The sequence below is a fragment of the Aptenodytes forsteri genome, unplaced genomic scaffold (genome assembly GCF_000699145.1).
Source record: "Aptenodytes forsteri isolate BGI_AS27 unplaced genomic scaffold, ASM69914v1 Scaffold584, whole genome shotgun sequence".
Classification (NCBI taxonomy): Eukaryota; Metazoa; Chordata; class Aves; order Sphenisciformes; family Spheniscidae; genus Aptenodytes; species Aptenodytes forsteri.
Genome location: NW_008796062.1, coordinates 248,433 through 266,534, shown reverse-complemented (window position 1 = coordinate 266,534; position 18,102 = coordinate 248,433). Strand labels below are relative to the sequence as shown.

The following is an 18,102-nucleotide window of genomic DNA, read 5'->3' as shown; positions in this document are numbered from 1 at the left end:
TGGCTGTGCCCCCTCCCAGCTTCTTGTGCACCTCCAGCCTTCCCAGTTGGTAGAGCATGGGAAGCTGAAAAGTCCTTGACTAGTGTAAGCACTACCTAGCAACAACTAAAACATCAGTGTGTTATCAACATTGTTCTCATCCTAAATCCAAAACACAGCACTGTACCAGCTACTAGGAAGGAAATTAACTCTATCCCTGCCGAAACCAGGACAGCAACAGAATTAGTTTTTCATTCTATGAAGCAATACATATTTGGTTCTTGGTTTATCATCCTCCTCTGTATTTTAAGTGTTTTCTTTCATGGAATCAGTACTGGAACTAAATACCAGCACTTTCCAATTTCTGTATCTGACAGCTCTTACCTGATGCTTTATGAGCTGGCTGGACAGCATAGTCCTGATAATGGGAACTGTAAAATGGAGGGGGAAACGCTCCTGCTTTCAAATTCTCACCAGGACTGCCACAGGTGGGTTGTTGCTGCTGCTGCTGCTGCAGTTGATTCATTGGTTGGCTCAGACCTCTTGAGTTACAGACAAATTCATCTGATTTACATAGTAGGAAAAAAAAAAGTTAATTAAGCCAGTGTAGCAATTATAGTAGATAATACTAATTCAAAGCAAAGTGATACTCGGTGTGACGGTCACATGGCGTAGGCATACCTCCATCTTGTCACAAAGGAAGTCCAGAAACAGCTCTAGCTCTAGAAGTAGTATCGCACCCGAGATACACTTGTGTAAGGAAACACAATGTTGTAGAGAGAAAGTATCAGTTCTAGCTCTGAGATGTCCACACCTTGGATCAGCACGAGGTAAGCTCATCTCCGTTAAGCTGATCTCTGCTACCTCCAAAGAAAGGGTGTCAACGTACATGAACCATCTTCCTGGTAGTTATCAAATGTACCTTAAATTGTTCAGCTCTTAGTGATACAATCTGATCTTTAATTTTAGCTTAGTGTAGTATTTACAGAGCTTATTTACATTGCCTTTTGAAAGAGTTTTTGTTTCTATTCAACCTGTTCTAAAATTGTGTTTCAATACTTAACATTGCAAAACCACTTTCTCTTTTCTTACCACTAAGAACACTTGTGCTGAGAGACTTCTTTTCTGTAACCAAGGAACAGTTTTCCCCTTTGAGAAATTTCATTCTCTTCCACATTAGGTGAGATGGGTTAATGACAGATGGATCTCCCTAGAATGTGAAGAAAAGCAAAATAATTACACCAATGACCGTGTGAGTCCAAAGTTGTGAAGGGGCTGCATTTCTTATGATTACCCCACTCAGCTGTTGCAATGCTTGTTCTTCATAATCCAGTTGTCGCTTCAGTTTCAAACTGTTAGACAGAGCAATTCTTGCTGGGTTTATATCTATGCCTCGTTGCCCAAAAGCATCCAGGGGCCTATTGAGAAAAGATCTTGGGGTGAGTGATCAGGGAGGCAAATCTAAACCATCTTGTTCATTTATACAGATTCTTCTTTCATTTAAAGACATTTAAGGTGTCTTTGACACACAACAGTGGAAGACCTCAAACGTTTGTATTTCCTTTTGTTAGTCATCCCACAAGCTTTGGAAACTTTTGACTTTTGGGATCAAAGACTAATGAAAGTCTAGCATAAACAGCCTCTAGAAATCTCCAGGCAGACATAAAAATGCTGTGGAAAACAAAGTCATGCAATTTTTAAGGATAGGATTTTGAGAGCTACGCCTGTCCCTTTGCTTTGCATACTAAATATGAACACACAGGTTGCTGTTTGGGGATGAACCCTCTTTTTCCAGATGCATAGTCAGACACCGGTATTTGTGCCAACAACAAGAAATCCCAGAAAGCAAACTGCAGGTAAACTGCACAGCTTCCTGTTTTAAAATGACCACTGCTATTTTATGTACTTCCTGAACATTTTAGCATGACCAACACCGAAGACCCACACTCTGCAAGCTACCAAAGAGCCTACAGTGAAACTTCAAGCTACAATGGGAAACTTCTAGGACTGTAGCCTCTGATCTACGTCTCATCCCATACTGTTCACAAGTGTAAGAAAGTGTGATCAAGGCAAAGGAGGGCTGCAGAAAAACACCCTGTAATTTCAAATCTTAGTTGTAATATTTACGTATGCCAACAATAAATGTACTGTCATCCCTCCCTCTCCCCTATTTTCTGTTGTGCAAAAAATATGTGCAAAATAAGAAAGCATGCATGGGTCCCAGCTTACTGCTGGACCAGTAAGCCTTTTCAGAATTTTTTTATAACTGCATAAAGTCAAGCAGGCTTTGCAAAATAACTTGGATAATCTTTACCCAACCAGCAGGAAATCCATTCATGCATCCTTACAGGCAGCAAAAAATTAGCCCACTTCTGATTGCCTTAGACTGACTGCTGCTGGGAAACCACCACACTAATTTCCCCAAAAGTGCAGTCTGATGCTTATCAAAACAACTATTGAGAAAAAGGAATTTTTCAATATTATGATCCCCCCCCATTCCCCAAAATCTTTTCTGAGTAAAATACATGCTATACCCCAAAAACTCTTACCTTTTTTTATATATGGGCATGCTGGGAGAATGTACTGGTGGCCCTGAAGGGGAACGTGATAGGGATCCTGAGTATTTATCCATGAGTCTCCATTTAGCAGGAACATACTCTAATGGGGGATCAGGTGGCCACTGAGTGTTTGGTCTTCCTCCCATCGAAGACAGGGGAGTGCGGGCTTGGTCGTGGTATGGTGGCAGTGATGACCTACTCACATTGTTGAAGAACACCGATGAGAGGGACCCGTGACCAGGGTTCATGTTTTTATTTGATAGCTGTGGGCAATATTTCTCCGGGAGGAACTGATTCTGTGAAGCAGAAGCAAGGGGTTGGAAGATGGTACTCATGCTACTTAGACTCTGCTGGGTATTTTGTGCACTTTCAGAGAGAGGACGTTCTTCTTGGCAGATTGGGCTGAGCTGGAAATCTTCTCCATCCATAGGAATGTAAGGAGCCAAGGTTTCAAGGTCCAGTTCATTGAAGTCAGTCTGCACAAAAATAAAGTTGGTAAAGAAACTAAAAGTTAATAATAGTTGTGGCAGCTTCAGTGTGATATGAAATACTAGTAGATGTGAAGCTGAAAAATCACTCTATGCCAAATTTACCTACATGAAACTGGGCAGCTCCTATTTAAAGATGTCTTATTTCTGTGACTAGCATACATGTTCATCATATCATCAGCAGCAAAGTAAGACAACAAACTGAAGAAAAAAACTTCCAGATAAGCAGTATTTGCTAAAGCAGCTCGCATGCAGCCTGCAACATCACTGTGATGTAAACTAGATCTTGTGTTTCATTAAGCTTTGAATAACTTGTCTGCCAAGAGTCTACAACATGTGGCATGTAGTTCATCCTCAGGCTTTTTCGTGCTAAAATAGAAAACATAGCTTTCTCATAATCCAACTACATGAAAAAAATGCGTCTAAAAATGCAAAAGTTTTAAAAAATGTAGTTGGAAGGACACTATTGCACTTAAATCTGTATTTTTTTTTTCGGAGAACTAGAAAAATGCAAAAGTTTTAAAAAATGTAGTTGGAAGGACACTATTGCACTTAAATCTGTATTTTTTTTTTCTTGGAGAACTAGTCATATTTAAATTCATTTCTCTTGGCATTTGACCAGAGCTGAACAGAGAGGGAAATGAACGTTGGCCCACCAGTCAGCTCATGACAGGGGCACTTTTCTAACTCATTTTTCCCACCAGACAAACCTGCTGATGTGGTGGGACACACCTGTGAAAGCAGATGCTGAGTCTGACAAAACTGAAGTTTGTACATGTCAAGTCTTGCTCTGAGTTTGATCCTGATCCACATTTTCCTCTTATCTATCTGTCCACTCTTTCTATTGCTTTCATTGCTATTTCTATGTCCAAACCTAGATGAAATGTCTTCAGGATATGGACTACAGCCTATCTGTATCTTACAAAGTCTGCAAATTGCACTGGCAAATTGAGGCACCTCATTTGGGCCCAAATCACCCCAAACTTTCCACAGGATTAATAGAAGGAGATGAGTGTAAGGTCTGAACTGCCAGCCAGCAATGCCTGTTCCTTTTTCTTAACTATTAAGAAATACAAGCTCTTAAACAAAGGCATTTCAATTAAGTACCTAAAGTTAGGTGGGCTGAATCAGGCCTACACCTTTTATTCACTTGATGTAATGTTGTAATAGTGGAGGATTAAGAGAGTTATTTATAGAGGGAATTTCTATGCTTACACCCTGATTAGAATGCAGGAGACTGATACTTTATGTTACTTTATGTGCAAGTAATTGTCACATCTCCCTGAAATCCTCCAAGAGGTAGACAAAAGGAATAGATCCAAAATGACAGTTTTCATTTTGTAGTTAAAGGAGGCATGTGCTATGAGGGGCATTTCTCTCTCACTTTGAGGTTTGCAAGAATTAGTTTATTTGTATTTTGTTCTAGAAAGGATGTTTACTTGCTAGTCATTAGGCCAGATTTAAAAAAAAATGCTGCTGCTTATATTCCTTATCCAATCTACAGAAGCTTCCAAATTCTGAAAGCTCTCTGCTGCTTCTTTCTTCTTAGCAGTGCCACCACAGTGACACCCTAAGGCACTTGTCTCAGAGAGTTAGGGATAGAAATTTACACCCCAGCTTTTGAAAGTGTGTATTTTTGTTAGTGTTGTGCATCAAAGTTTTGGTGTACAAGTGCAAATGCAGTTTGCATGTATGTTACTATATCTGCACATACAGCGTGCATCTGTACTACCTGCTAGCAGGGGACTGATTCTTATGGTTTTTGGAAGAGAAACTAGTTCCTTACCTGTGAGTTGCACTGACTTTTTGATTCTGTGTCCATGGCAAAGAGTTTTTCAATCACCTCAATCTTAAGATCTTCATCCACAGCACTGTAATAATCTCCTGGGCTGCTTGGCTGCACAGAAATAAGAATTTGCTATAAGCAGCAAGGCAACCACAGTATTGGCTTAGCATCATGCAGTTCATACTGTGCTATTCAGTAACAGATCTTTCCTGTGATATCAGGCTGTATATATATGTACATATATTTAGTGTCCTCAGAACCCAAAACTGTCCGCTTCTATCATATGCTTTTCTCCAACACAAGATTACTTGTCACCACAAAATTTGAGAGCTATACTCATTAACAAAGGCACCCAATACAGGAACCTAGTTGCCATCTTAGTTTAGTTTTTGGCAACTCAGACCAGCAACATGAGATGTATACTATTACATACTTGTGTCAAGAAGGGAGACGCTTAGCACTACCCCAATGTCTTTATTAAAATCAGCCAGCCTTTACATCCTCTAGGATGTCCAAGAGCGGCTCCAGCTCTTGGGGGTAATGCCCTGAAAGCACATTCATTCTTTCAGCAAGGAACTCCACGGAGCTGCTCTCAAAAGCCTGAGTTGGGTAAAGTTTCTGGACTAGAGACTATAGCTTCCAGTTAACAAACAGAAAGAGGCCATATGGGTCTGGGGCAACGTTGCTAGTGACCACACCATTTTACATTGGCTTTTTATTTAAGGCTAACTCCATGAAAGGTGGTAGCACGTTCTTCTACTAGTTGTTTTATAGGTTATAGTAATTACTGAGGGACAGCTGGGAGAAAATGAGGATTGCAATGTAAAGGCAAGATATAGTTCCCATTCGATGTTTTTGCTATTGATGCTTAAGATACACGCAGTACAGGAGGGATATAGATACACTAGGCCTTGTTAATAAGCAATGAGACAGGACTGCTAACGTGAAAATGTCATCTACATATATTGATGGGACTTATATACGAAACATAACCTGCATTTTTTTTTAAAAGCTCTTCTTACCGTGGAACAGCTACTGTTGCTGCTTGCACTTGGAGTACTGCTGCCAGGTGCAATCTGAGGCATTGTAAAGGATGGTATCGTCAGTGTTTCACCTTGAGCAGCGTGGCTTTTCACTTCCACTGGCCATGCTTTGTTTGGTGTCAAAACAGCACTGGTGAAGGCAGGGGCTTCCTCAAACTTCTGTGTCCCTGCATGGAGTTTTAACAATATTAATGGATGCTTTTAGGTTGTGCCGGGTTATGATATAATTTCAGCTATTCATTGAAAGTAAACACTGCTCCTAGTTGCCATGACAATAAGTTGGCATAGACTTAATGCATGTTGTTTAGTCAGCAAGAAAGCCTGATTCTGCTCTCATTCACAGAAATTTTCCGCTGGTGTGAGCACATGGGCTCTTATAGCCATTACTCCCGATTTGTACACACAGCAAACAGACCTTGTCTGTTAAGTTTCTAAACGTAGGCTCATATGTGGTTCTTTGTTGCACAAAAATTATTTATACAAATACTAACCAAAATCCAGGGAAATAATGGCATCACCGGGTGTTGGTGCCAGCTGAGCAAGTTCCTCTGGTTCCTCCTTTAACTTAGTAAACAAGAAGTCGCTCTTCTCTGTGCCGGGAATGCCGCTCTCGTAGGCAGTGCTCATCGTCAGCAGGTGAGGCTTGAAGAGTGATTCCGTTTGGTCCATGGAGAACACAACATCGTTCTTCTCAATTTCACTAACAAGAAAATAGGTTTTAGGTATTTTTGCACTCTAAAAAAAAAAAAAGATGTGGGTAATGTAGGCAGTACAAACTCTCTAAAGCTGGGGCCCGTACAAGCGTTTTGGCCTCTCTCAGTTGCATGCCAGGCTCTCGACAGGCAAGGCACAGTTCCAGCGTTGCTGAGCACCACCATCTCAGATGACGCAGAGAGTGTGGTCAGGACTTCTGTGGGAATACTCGGGGCTTTGTTGCTGTGCTTTTTAAAGGGATGTAGTCGAGGCTGTAATGACCCAGACTATCACTCAAATAAGTATTTCCTATTTTGGCCCCATCTAGGACCAAAAATACTTGAGTTTTGCCATACAGAGGCAAAACTCCTGATTGGTCCTGATTTTTAGGCAGAAAACAGCTTCTCCTAGCAACGTAAGATACAATTACTACTTAATTTTATCTCTCTGTCACAGCATTAGAAAAACAAAACATATTAACAGTTGTGTTACACAATAAAACCTTCAGTGCAGGCTTTATACTCTGTTATATCAGCAGAGCAGCCGCTTTGCAGAAGAGAAAGGCTGTGGTGTATTTCAACAGCGCGTATGGGAACGGGCATGCCACATTTTTCATCGATGTCTAACATCAGTAAACAAGACTGAACAAACATGACTAAACTGATTTCAGAGTAACAACACTGAATAAATAGACCCTTCAAAAGTTCCTCTGATTATTGCATTTATTCCAGCACATGAACCCATACACAGTTTTTCTGTCCCGTACAGCTTACCTCAGCACATAGTTGACACAGACGATACACTGAGGCTGTAGGTTGCGCGTATTGTAAATCACCGTTCCTTGAGTCTCCAGCCACACGTATCCACCATGCTTGGCAAGCATACGGTACTGGCCCGTCACTACTTGACCTTTTGTACACACTGAGAAAAGGGGGCAGAGAGATATAAATAATGCAGCAGGACAGGAACGCACAATATCTAACACTTGTTTTAAATAAACCCGCTTCTGAGTTTTCATTACACAAAACTACACTAAAAGACATTTGTTAGCAAGGATGCTTAACTTGTAATATTTGAAGATAATAAGTTTTCAATATGGAGCTCTGGACTTCTGAGATGTAAAGTTTTATGATGTCCTGTCTGTTGTAAATCCTTTCCTAAAAGCAATGAATATTGTCACGCAATTCACAGTTGTCAGCTGAGGAAAAATATTGTCGATCAATGGCAATAAAATTAGGGCTAGAGTATGCAAGCAATACTTGTGCTAATAAGAGTTTGTATTTGTAAGCAGACATAGTCACACCGAGTAGCAAAAATGGGAACTGGCTCAACTAAACCTTTGACCACATTGGCAATCTTTCCTTTTAAACAGCTTTCATGCCTGAAGACAGTATGCTATCAAACTAATGCCCTAAAAATAATGCAATTTGACTCAATCAGTAAGGCTGGAAACTTGATTCTGCAGTCTTTGTACAGAGAAATTCCTTGTGAATGTAGCCATTAACAGAAGCTATTTATTGTCAGTCTCTCCTACATCCCCACCATACAAATGTACAAATCCAGGCCTGTGAAATGCAACAACTGTTTTGCAGATAATTGTTGCTGTGTTTGTCCTTCTATCTCTGAAGTTTGTTTGTTTTCTTCCTAGGAGTATTTAATCATCCTTCATTTAATTTATTCAGACAAAGTAGAACATTACTTTTATTGATTAAATACTTCTGGTGGAACAAAATCAAAAGGTTTTTATTTCAAAGTCTTTTAGTGACTGGACTGTTCTGCTCTGCTTGCGAAACATAATTACACTGCTTCCTAATCATCAGCTCATCAATAAGAGTCACAGTGTAGGTGCCTGTTACATTACAAAGAAGCTTTTTACTGCTTTAATCTTTTTTATTATTATTATTCAAAGCATGTCATGTTCTGATATAATAAAGTACAGCAGAATCCCTCCATGGGGTAATCTCATAAATTACTAATACACTCGTAACTACTGACTTTGTTATCAACGCTACATTTAAGGTTCTGCCTTCAGAGTGAACTTCCCACTTCTCTTTTTTTTTTTTTTTTTAAATTATACATTACCTATCTCTTTACAGAACTAGTAACATCTCAGTGAAATAGGCTCCAATTATATTCCTTATTTTTGGGTGGAGAAAGGGGGAAGGCAGGGATGAATTTAATTGAACACAAAATTTGTTTTTTAATTGCTGAGAGACACTTGAGAAATGATTCACTCGGAAGGCTCGTCGAACTTCTGCTACGTACTACCAAATGGCAGGTTCCAGATGGTGACATTCATCTCCCTGCTGAAGTCAATAGCAAAATTCCCATTGGTTTTAATGGCAACAAGACCAGACTCTAAATGGAAGCGATTATAGATTATTAATTGCTGAATTGGAAAATATATCTCTACCAATCTCTACTAGTCAATCTTTTGTGTAGCTTTATGTAACAAGACAGAGATTTTCATCTTGCTTGCATAACGTGAAAAACTGGGTATGCTAAATACTGCCAAACGCATTCTAATCTTCCATTTGATGGTGACTAATTAAGACTTTCGTACACTATATTCACTATACTTCCAGCCAAGAACACAAACACTATTTGTGGCTTGCTTGAATGTGAGGTTGTTATTTCCCCCCCAAGAAAAAAAAAACAACCAACCCTGCAGTACAGTAAAACTGCAATAAGCATGATTTATCACTAAATTAGAAGGAAGGAAAGGGAAGAAGTTCTGCTTCTATCCAAGAGATTAATCTGAGGTTTTTCTCCCTCCTCTCTTCAAACTTCAGTCTCCTTCCTCTATTTCCTATGCATCTTTACAACACTAAATGGTTGACACTGTCAGAATTGATGACTGTATTATTGCATGAATATATACTCTATACATAGCATATTTCTAATAAAAATTATTGTTTAATAAATACAAGTGTGCTGAACATGAATTTTGAGGTGGATATTTCCATGTATAAATGACCATGGCCAGGAAGAACCAATAAGTTCTGTATAGCTATGTGCTAAGAAGAACTATTAAGTTCTGTATAAGCTATATATCTGCTTGGTTACCCTGTGCATTAGACATCATCTCAGTGGCACACATTATGAAACCTAGGGATTTTCTGTTTGGAGGGCTTATGTGTGTTTTCTCAAGTCACAGCTTGCTGTCGCTTTGCCTTTGTGGTTGTTCTCTGAGTTGGTACGAAGCCTGACTGTCCCAGAAGACATGAAAAGTATTTATTTTAGAAAATCTAAAAGGGTCAAATTTGCTGGCAATGTAAAGTGATGGTTCTGTTGTGGGCAACAGCATTTATCACAGCACAGAGTTTGGTCCTGTGCTTCCAACAGTAAAGATCATCCATGCTGATCCTGTGCTATCAGAAATACTATGGAACAGTTTGCTCCTAAATATTTATAACCTGTGCAGTGCACAGTGCCTTGAGCACTCTTGCTGGTATATATAACTCACCCCTCTAGACTTTCCCTTGCCTTCATTCTGCTTCTCGATCAGTCCCCTCATGCCCAACAGCAAAAGTTTGTAGGACATGGCCCTTTCCAGAAGGCACAAATGGCATCTAGATATAAACTGTGCTCTACATGAGGTGACTCAAATTGCTAGAGTGAGGAGCAACCTCAATCAATGCCTGGTCAAGATGGTTGCTAGAAACTCTCCAGAAATCTTTACGTGAACAAGTCCCAACTCAATGGTCCCATTTAATTAATTAGATAGGAATAACCAACAAGGGCTCGCTCGCTCTCCTGTTACCAAAGAGACTGCCAGCTCTCATTTCATTCCCTCCCTGGCATTATCCCATTCTTAGAAATGCAACTCAACAATTCAAAAGCTTCAGGGCAGCATACCCACTGATTTCTCAGGATGAGACTCTCGATAGCCCAGCATAGGGTATGGACATCCTATCTATGAATATCACTAATTCCTTTTCATTACTAAAAACAGGAACACGTATTACCTAAGAAACAGTTTTAACAAATACATTCCCAGACAACTCTCTGTAAGTATGGTGCAATTTCTTTTATCTTTTTTCTTTTTTTTTTTTTAAGCAGCTCTGGAAACAGGATGATTCATACCAACACTGTTTTACAGCACACAACTTTAATCACTGCCAAACATTCTTTCAAGTAACATTTCAACTCAAAGCTGTCCTGAATCCTTGCCATTGGAGCTAACGCATATTCCCTTTTTCCCTTAAGGTCAGACAGTTATTCTTTACTGCTACTTTTCTCTGGGAAGCACAGAAATACTTTCTGTAAGTCTATTTGGTGGGCAATTCCCTACAGACATGACCTAAATCATGGGCTTTTTTCCTGAGGAAAGAGACCTTGATCGTAGTACTAAAAGGTGGGGTATTTTTTAGCTTGTGGACTCGAGCCTAGCAGCTTTGCTTTGTTTTTAATAAAAAGAGCAGCAGCAGAAGTTTTAGTGGTTCGTTGCTGAGAACTCTCCCATGCACTAGTTCAGTGGTTTTAACAGCCAGAGGTAGGAAATGTCATTTGTGCACCATGCTGTCTCCAGCCGTAGCGCCAACTCTAAGGACAGAGTCTAAAGATTAAAATTCAATAATTTTGAAACACTTTATGTGAGAGAGAGAGGAAGCATAATCGTGTGGCCTGCTGAAGAGAGGGAGCAGGTCTTGGCTCTGATCTCTGCTCCTGGAACAATTCGGGCACTTTACATTAAAAACAGCTAAAACTGGCAGTTCACACAGGCATAAGAATAACAAGAAGAAGCTGTTCCTGGCAGTATATATTATTTGTATAATGAATATCCCTTTTAGAAAGTCTCCCCGCACATCTGTCTGGGTGGGGAAGATAGTTGTTATTTGGTAGCAGAAGACAGACATTCAAAAGTACACTGCAATAAGCTCTTCCTATTACCCTTTACAGCTGCCCTTCCTGCTGAGCCCAGCGGCACACCAGAAGGATACCACCACCAGTAAACACATTTCTCACCAGCCTAGTACTGCCTAACTCAGCTTTTCAAATTTTCAACTGATTCTTGTATTATCCCTTAGAGAGACAGCGATTCTCCTCTCTACCATCCAAGTTTAGTTTTAATTATGGCAAAAATCAGACCCTCTGGAAAGATCAGCAGCAGGTTTCAGCTAGACAAGCACGGTAACCTGTAAGCTTTCTTGCAAAGCATAAATACTGTTCTCAGAGAATATCTGCACAAAAGGTGCATTTGTATTTTCAACTACTTATTGAGGTACCTGCAAGCTGTGCTTTATGTGCAAACTATGAAGAAAAATAAGAATGTGACTTACAGTTCTGGTGACTCTTGGTCATACTCTCCGAGTCCAAGGCATGGTAGAACTCGTACACCGAACGGCCCAGCAGCTCCTCTGGATGGTATCCAATTAACTCTGTTATTCTTGGTTAAGAAAAAAAACAAATATTTAAAATTCAGGTCACCTTAGCCTTATGCTTACATGTGCAGGGCAGCTATCAGCTCTAGTCCTTAGACTAACAGAATTAAAACCACAATATGAGAAATTCTGAACTTCCGAACACATTAGGAGTCCTCCACAGTAGAGGACTTCTGATCACATTCTGAAATATTTCCATGTTCAGAATAAACTGCCTTTTACTACTACTGGAATAAAAATTCGTAGGGATGTCTTTACGTGTGTTGCAAATTTTCCCAGGCCGATTGCACAGTATCTCTTACAGAAGGTCTCAACTGGAAAACCATTCCTGACAAAGTTCTCCACTACATGCAGAAACTCCCAGTATGTTTTAAAAAACATACATAAAAGGGTTAAATCACTACTTTGGGTATTGCATTTAATAAAAATGCAAGGTGAGAAATTAAGGGCAGTTCAAATAAAAAAAAAAATCAGCTCTTCTACTTAGTGTTTCTCAATTATACGAGAACTTTAGCACATGGATTAGTTACTTGGGTGACTAATCCACAAACTAAGTAGGATTTTACACAAAGAAAGCTATGATCTCAAAAACTAGACATTTTTCAGAGCCTTTCTGAGCACTCAGGCAAGGCAGGATTTCTCACAAGTTCCTGAATAAATGAAAATAGGTCATCAAACTGTGCAGATGATTTTCTCTAATGAGGGGGTGGAGCAAAAGGGTTCTTTCTTCCTAAATTCAATTCAAAATACCATCACACACAACTTTACAGGAAATATGGTTAGTAAAAAAATAATTCAAAAGCAAAGATATCCTATCTTCTGGGCAAATAAGGAAACATTACTGTTTTCCAAGTCAACAACACTCTTGGATGCCTTTTCCTAGCTTTTAAACTGCAATAACAACCTGTAATGTAGCAGAGAGCAGTAGCAGAAACAACTACAAACCAACTGCTAAGCTGTCATAAACTTTGAAAAGCCAGGAGGTTTGCAAGGAATGGTCGCATCTTGCAGCACATCACTGCCATCAATGGCAGTTCCCAAGCTTTATGCCTTGTAACTAACTCCCTTGGAAAGGCTTTATCTGCCACCACCACATTTGTGGCGTTGCTACTTTTAAGAGACACATCCTCAGGTTTGTGTACTCCCTGAAGGACAGCCTTGGCCCAGCCCTTCAGACACAAGCATGTCTTTACAAGACAGACATGTAAATACTGTAAAACAAACAGAGCAAGAGCATGGCATTCATCTCCCAGATCACCCTCCAGCAAGGAAGACACATAAGATGGAGCTATTTTGTGTATGGTTTGAACGCCAAGGCATTGAGTCAGCTTTTCTCTCGCCTCCACAGAACTGCATAGCTCATACCCCCGGGACACCTTGGTTTTGTCACTCTGAAAACTACTCTCTGTCCTGATTTCCATGGAACGAACCTGGGTTTATAATGGTTTAGTTGAGCAAAGACTGTAGTTGGTTTTACTGGGTTCCCCTGAAGACTTACTCTTCTGTTTATATTTACAGTTTTATTTACGCTTACAGTTAGACCGACAAAGGGGAAATTCTCGAATCAGGTTTCAAAAAGAGTTGCTTTTTTGACTCTCTTCACTGACAAGCTTCTGAACTTTTAAACTGCACCCCAGTCAAATCTGTAACTTTTCTCTGAAACCACAATTGCTTTTTCTTTTTTAACAAAAGCAGAAGTTCTCATAACGAGTTGGTCATCAGAGCTGAACCACCAGGAGAAAACAACAAATACAGAAGGAGCCCTAATAAAAGTAAGGCTCCCAAAATACAGTTACTGTTTGCCTTTACGCAGTCAGCTGGGACACACTGGTGTAAGTGGCCAGAGGCTTTTGCCAGGACCAGTGTAAATATACAATCTTTAAAAACAGAAAACACAGCCTTTCGTTATATAATGGCATAGTATCACAAAACCATCCCGGTTAGCTTGGAGCTCATCACAAGGGCAAAGCTTTTAAAATTCAGGAAGTTGAGGATTTACTCTTAATCCTGTCATTGGGAGCTGAGAGCCAAATGGGGGTTGAGTGGGGAGAAGGAAAAGGAAATAAAGATAATGGAAGAAAAAAGAAGCATCATGTACCCAGCAGCACCAATGCAAATCCAAAACCATGTTACAGCCTTCATGGGTGTCAACAGTGGAACTGAGATAGCAAGCAAAAAATCTGTGTTACAGCAGGTGAGGGACTCTTATCATATAGGAATTGCAATCTCTATGCCAAATTGTCTATTCCAATCCTGTAATTCCTCTCTCAAATTGCTCCTCACTGATCAGTTCATAATGAGCGTCCTCACTATAAAATTACTCTTCTTGTCATTCCATGGCACAGAATGACTTGTGGTGCGATCCTGCTGTGACAATGTCAAATTGAATTAGATCTAATGTAATCTTGGATGAAAGTTAGCAAGTGGCGGGTTGATATCCTTTTACTACAACCAACTAAAAAGTTTACAGAAAGATAAAAATAAGATATCAAAGAATTACCCACAAACTCCACAACATTGGCCAAATTCTAAACCCACGCCTGGTTACAGTGAAATACTAAACAAGAGTAATTGTTTTAAAATAGTTACTTAAAAAAAAAAGAATGGCTAAACAGCCTTTATGCCCTTCTTAACAGATCTGTTAATCTGTTACCACTATTCAGATGCATTACATTTCTCTTTAAACACCCCTGGGAGTGAAATTGTTTTTTAAAAAATTATAGAATGTTTCTTTCTCCCATCCCAAAACCCCCTAAAACTGGCTGACATGTTTCCTAGATACATTTTTAAATACCACTATTTTACAACAAACACCCTCTCTCCAAGAATTGTTAGCAGTATCATTTTTGGGTGCATGAATTGGCAGATCACACCCTCCTTTATTCCTCCTCTGGTGCTGCTGACTCTGAAAAGCTTAAAAAAAAAAGCTCGCGGGCTGCAGGCAGTGCAGGGCTGGAAATCAGATGAGCCAGTTCCATGCCGCATTACGCACCAGGGCCGAGGCGGGCAGACATCCCTGTCTCCATCACACCCGTCCCGTGACTCTCCTGAGACATTCGTGGAAGAAGACTGGTTGCAGCTGACAGCCCGAACAGCACCTGGGCCAGAAGGCAGCGAGTGCTTCAGCAAAGCTCTCTGCACTGACCTCACTTGAGCATCGCTTTGAGGTTTGCCAGTGAGGTGCACCCTCCAAACTCCGCGTGCTTTCCACAGGAGCCCCGTAGCAATACAAAATGCCAAGTGAATACACAGAGGACTAAGTGCAAAGGAAAAAGCATCCTACAGAGCTATGAGGAGGAGTACATAACTAAGAGAGTCACAGAAATGTGTATGCCCTGTGGGACCAAAGGGTCATTTACAAAACCTGAGTCCAGAACACAAGACTTCTACTTTTGCTTAGACACCAGACAGAAAATTGCTCTTTGTGCAAGCTGTGGAATGACAAAATTGGAAAACAAACTGTATGGTGGTTTTGGATGGCATTCCTATCATGGTAGGCTTTGTGTTTCCTTTGCATTTGTAAAAGCTAAATCAGTGCTAATTAGAAGGATAACAATAATTTTTGTTGAAGACGACAGGTGGGCTGAGAGGCTGTTTATTCTCCTGTTAACCACTCGTTTCTGAAAACACAAACACCTTTGGGGGAATCTTAATTTTGCCAGACTGGCACTTCAGTTTTCTGACCTAAACTTGTCACCATGATGTACCGAGGTCAAAATCTCAGAAAACACAGTAAAGAGGTGGGCAGTAGCCCTCCGCAGTTGGGATCTGTCCCAACTACTGCTACTTAAATTAAGTACCGCTACATAAATGCTTTTTGAACACGAATTCAATTACTCTTAATATACCCATTTCTTGGGATGTGGAGTAAAGGCAAAGTTTTGTGCTTAGGGTACACAATGGAGGAGAAACAAGCAATCTGAATCCTATTTCTAGATTTGTACAACTTTGCCCTACTTTATCTCTTCGAGACATGGCAAAGCAAACAAAGCTTACTGCTTCAAAGGCTGTATCTCCCAAGAGATGAGCTATTTCAAGTGTTTTGGTTTTTCTTAAAATTGTGCTTTTCTGTCTCTTTATAGGAGCACAAAGCTTTTTATTGTATACCATTTCTTGACTTAAAATAGTATCGTAAGAACTGTCAGGACTGAGAAGTGAGGCTCTTTGCGAAAGACTGCTGTAATGTTTACTGCTCTTAAAAAAAGAGCTGGGTGTATATTCGTCAGGCCCTGTGTGGACTGTGTGTGTGAGGGTGTGGATCTCTTAACAAAGTCTTTCTGTATTCAAACAGTTACCAAGTTATTGAAGTTAAATTGGTCTTGACGGGAACAAACAAACAAAGTTATACTTAAAGCAGAATGAGTTAAAGAAAAAAAAAAAAGAAAGAAGAAAATAAAGTTATTGAAGTTAAATTGGTCTTGACGGGAACAAACAAACAAAGTTATACTTAAAGCAGAATGAGTTAAAGAAAAAAAAAAAAGAAAGAAAGAAAATAAAGCCCAACACAGCCACTATGCCTGGGGTAAAGCACTCTGCCAGCCTGCTAGAGCAGGCAGCAGAGCAGCATGGCAGTCCTCCCAAGTACCCACATTTCCTCTTGAAAATATTCATGGCTTCTTCTACTCTAACTCAGGCCAACGAAAAAAATAAAATGCAAAATCCTGGGACCCCTGTCCACTCCTTAGAGGGATGGCTGGCCTGGTCAGGTGTACCTGCCCTGCTAGGCAAAAAACCTAGATGGGTACATTAAAAACTTCACCAGGACTCTGTCTTGTCCTACTCATTTGGTCCATCTAAATCAACGTTTCGTTATTAACAAAAGAAGTTGGTCATGTTTTTTCTTAAATATGGCATATACCAAAAGCCAGTTTTGCCAAATGTGGATCTTTGGCTTCAGGTATCATCACTTCACTGTTGTCTCCACAATGCATTTTCCCCCTGAGCAGGGATGGAGGGACAGGAGGTCCTTTCAAATGCTTATTTGCGTTCTCACCTAATTTAAAAGTAATCAAGTAAAAAAGACTAGAACTAATTGGGTTTCTTGTAACCAGGAACATACAATTCCCCAAAGCAAGCCATGCCTTCAAAGTAATGGAGAACATAGGCTTTTCAGCATGCTGGTGCCAGGGAATTGGTTTGTGACGCAGCCTCTGGAGCCACCGCCCGCGTATCTCGCCCCGTGCAGAAGAGATTTGTTTCCTTAGCCTTCTCTCCTCTCATGTATGCTGCCCACCGCAATGACAGGCAAAAAGCGCTTCCCCCTCCCCTCCCCAGCACCCCAGAGAGGTCACAGGCATGAAGGTGAAAAGCCATTGCCACCTACAATGCCACATTACCCTCCCTGCTTTCAAAACCCTGGTTCCCGCCAAAACACAGTGTATGGTTTTCTTTTGTTATGCATAAAACAAAAAGGCTGAGACTGCATGTGCTGGGGCACCTGAAGTAGTTTCAGTATTTCCTATCAAATTCAGATACAGTTTTCACTTTTATGGATTTTTTTGCCACAGGAACATATTGCTGCTATTTCTATGTACCCATAGCCCCTGTGGCCCTGCACAGGAAGATACGTTGAGCATCAGCTATGCCACCAAGGTAACAAAATGGCCTTTGTACAAAGGCTGGCCTTTTTTTCCTGACTAACACACCCTCACTGGAGATCTTCCCTGACACAAAAGCATTGTGCAGCTGAAATAAATCCTCACTTGGATTATTGAATTGTACCACTGATCAGCATTTCCGTATTACAGCTAAAATAAACCTTCCTGTAAACCACTTAGCCAAGATAAGTGGAGCAAGGGAACATTTTTAAATCGCTCTCCAGGAATGACTGAAGTAGGCATTTAACAGAACAACCTATTTTTAATTTTTATATCTCACAAACCTTTCTTTACAGGCTCATCACCTTGCAAAAGCTGTTTTAAGAATACAAATATATCCCGCCTAACCACTGGCTAGTCATAGGCCCACATATATAAATTATTTTTGGAAGGCAAAATATACAAGCTAGTGTCTCACACATTTTAAATGAGGGAAGGCCAGTCTTTGCCTGCTTCATATCACATCTGTTGTGTACCCTTCTGAGGAAAAGCCAAAAGAATCAAGGCACTTCATGTCAGCCAACTAGTTTTTGTTACAAAGTGTTGAAAGGTAGCCAGCCTATATTTTGCATGT

The 18,102-nt window shown here is 40.3% G+C and overlaps 1 protein-coding gene across 1 annotated transcript in view; it reads right to left on the bottom strand.

The window, feature by feature from the left end:
- Positions 1-18,102, bottom strand: part of EPAS1 (endothelial PAS domain protein 1) — a 39,084-nt gene that overhangs the window by 3,445 nt on the left and 17,537 nt on the right. Inside the window, exons 7-15 of the mRNA XM_009286320.2 lie at positions 11,830-11,936; positions 7,321-7,468; positions 6,346-6,554; positions 5,834-6,021; positions 4,812-4,922; positions 2,529-3,013; positions 1,274-1,397; positions 1,072-1,189; positions 364-543 (exon numbers count right to left, since the gene is read on the bottom strand). Coding sequence (XP_009284595.1) covers positions 364-543; positions 1,072-1,189; positions 1,274-1,397; positions 2,529-3,013; positions 4,812-4,922; positions 5,834-6,021; positions 6,346-6,554; positions 7,321-7,468; positions 11,830-11,936 — 1,670 coding nt within the window. The remainder of the gene's footprint in view (positions 1-363; positions 544-1,071; positions 1,190-1,273; positions 1,398-2,528; positions 3,014-4,811; positions 4,923-5,833; positions 6,022-6,345; positions 6,555-7,320; positions 7,469-11,829; positions 11,937-18,102) is intronic.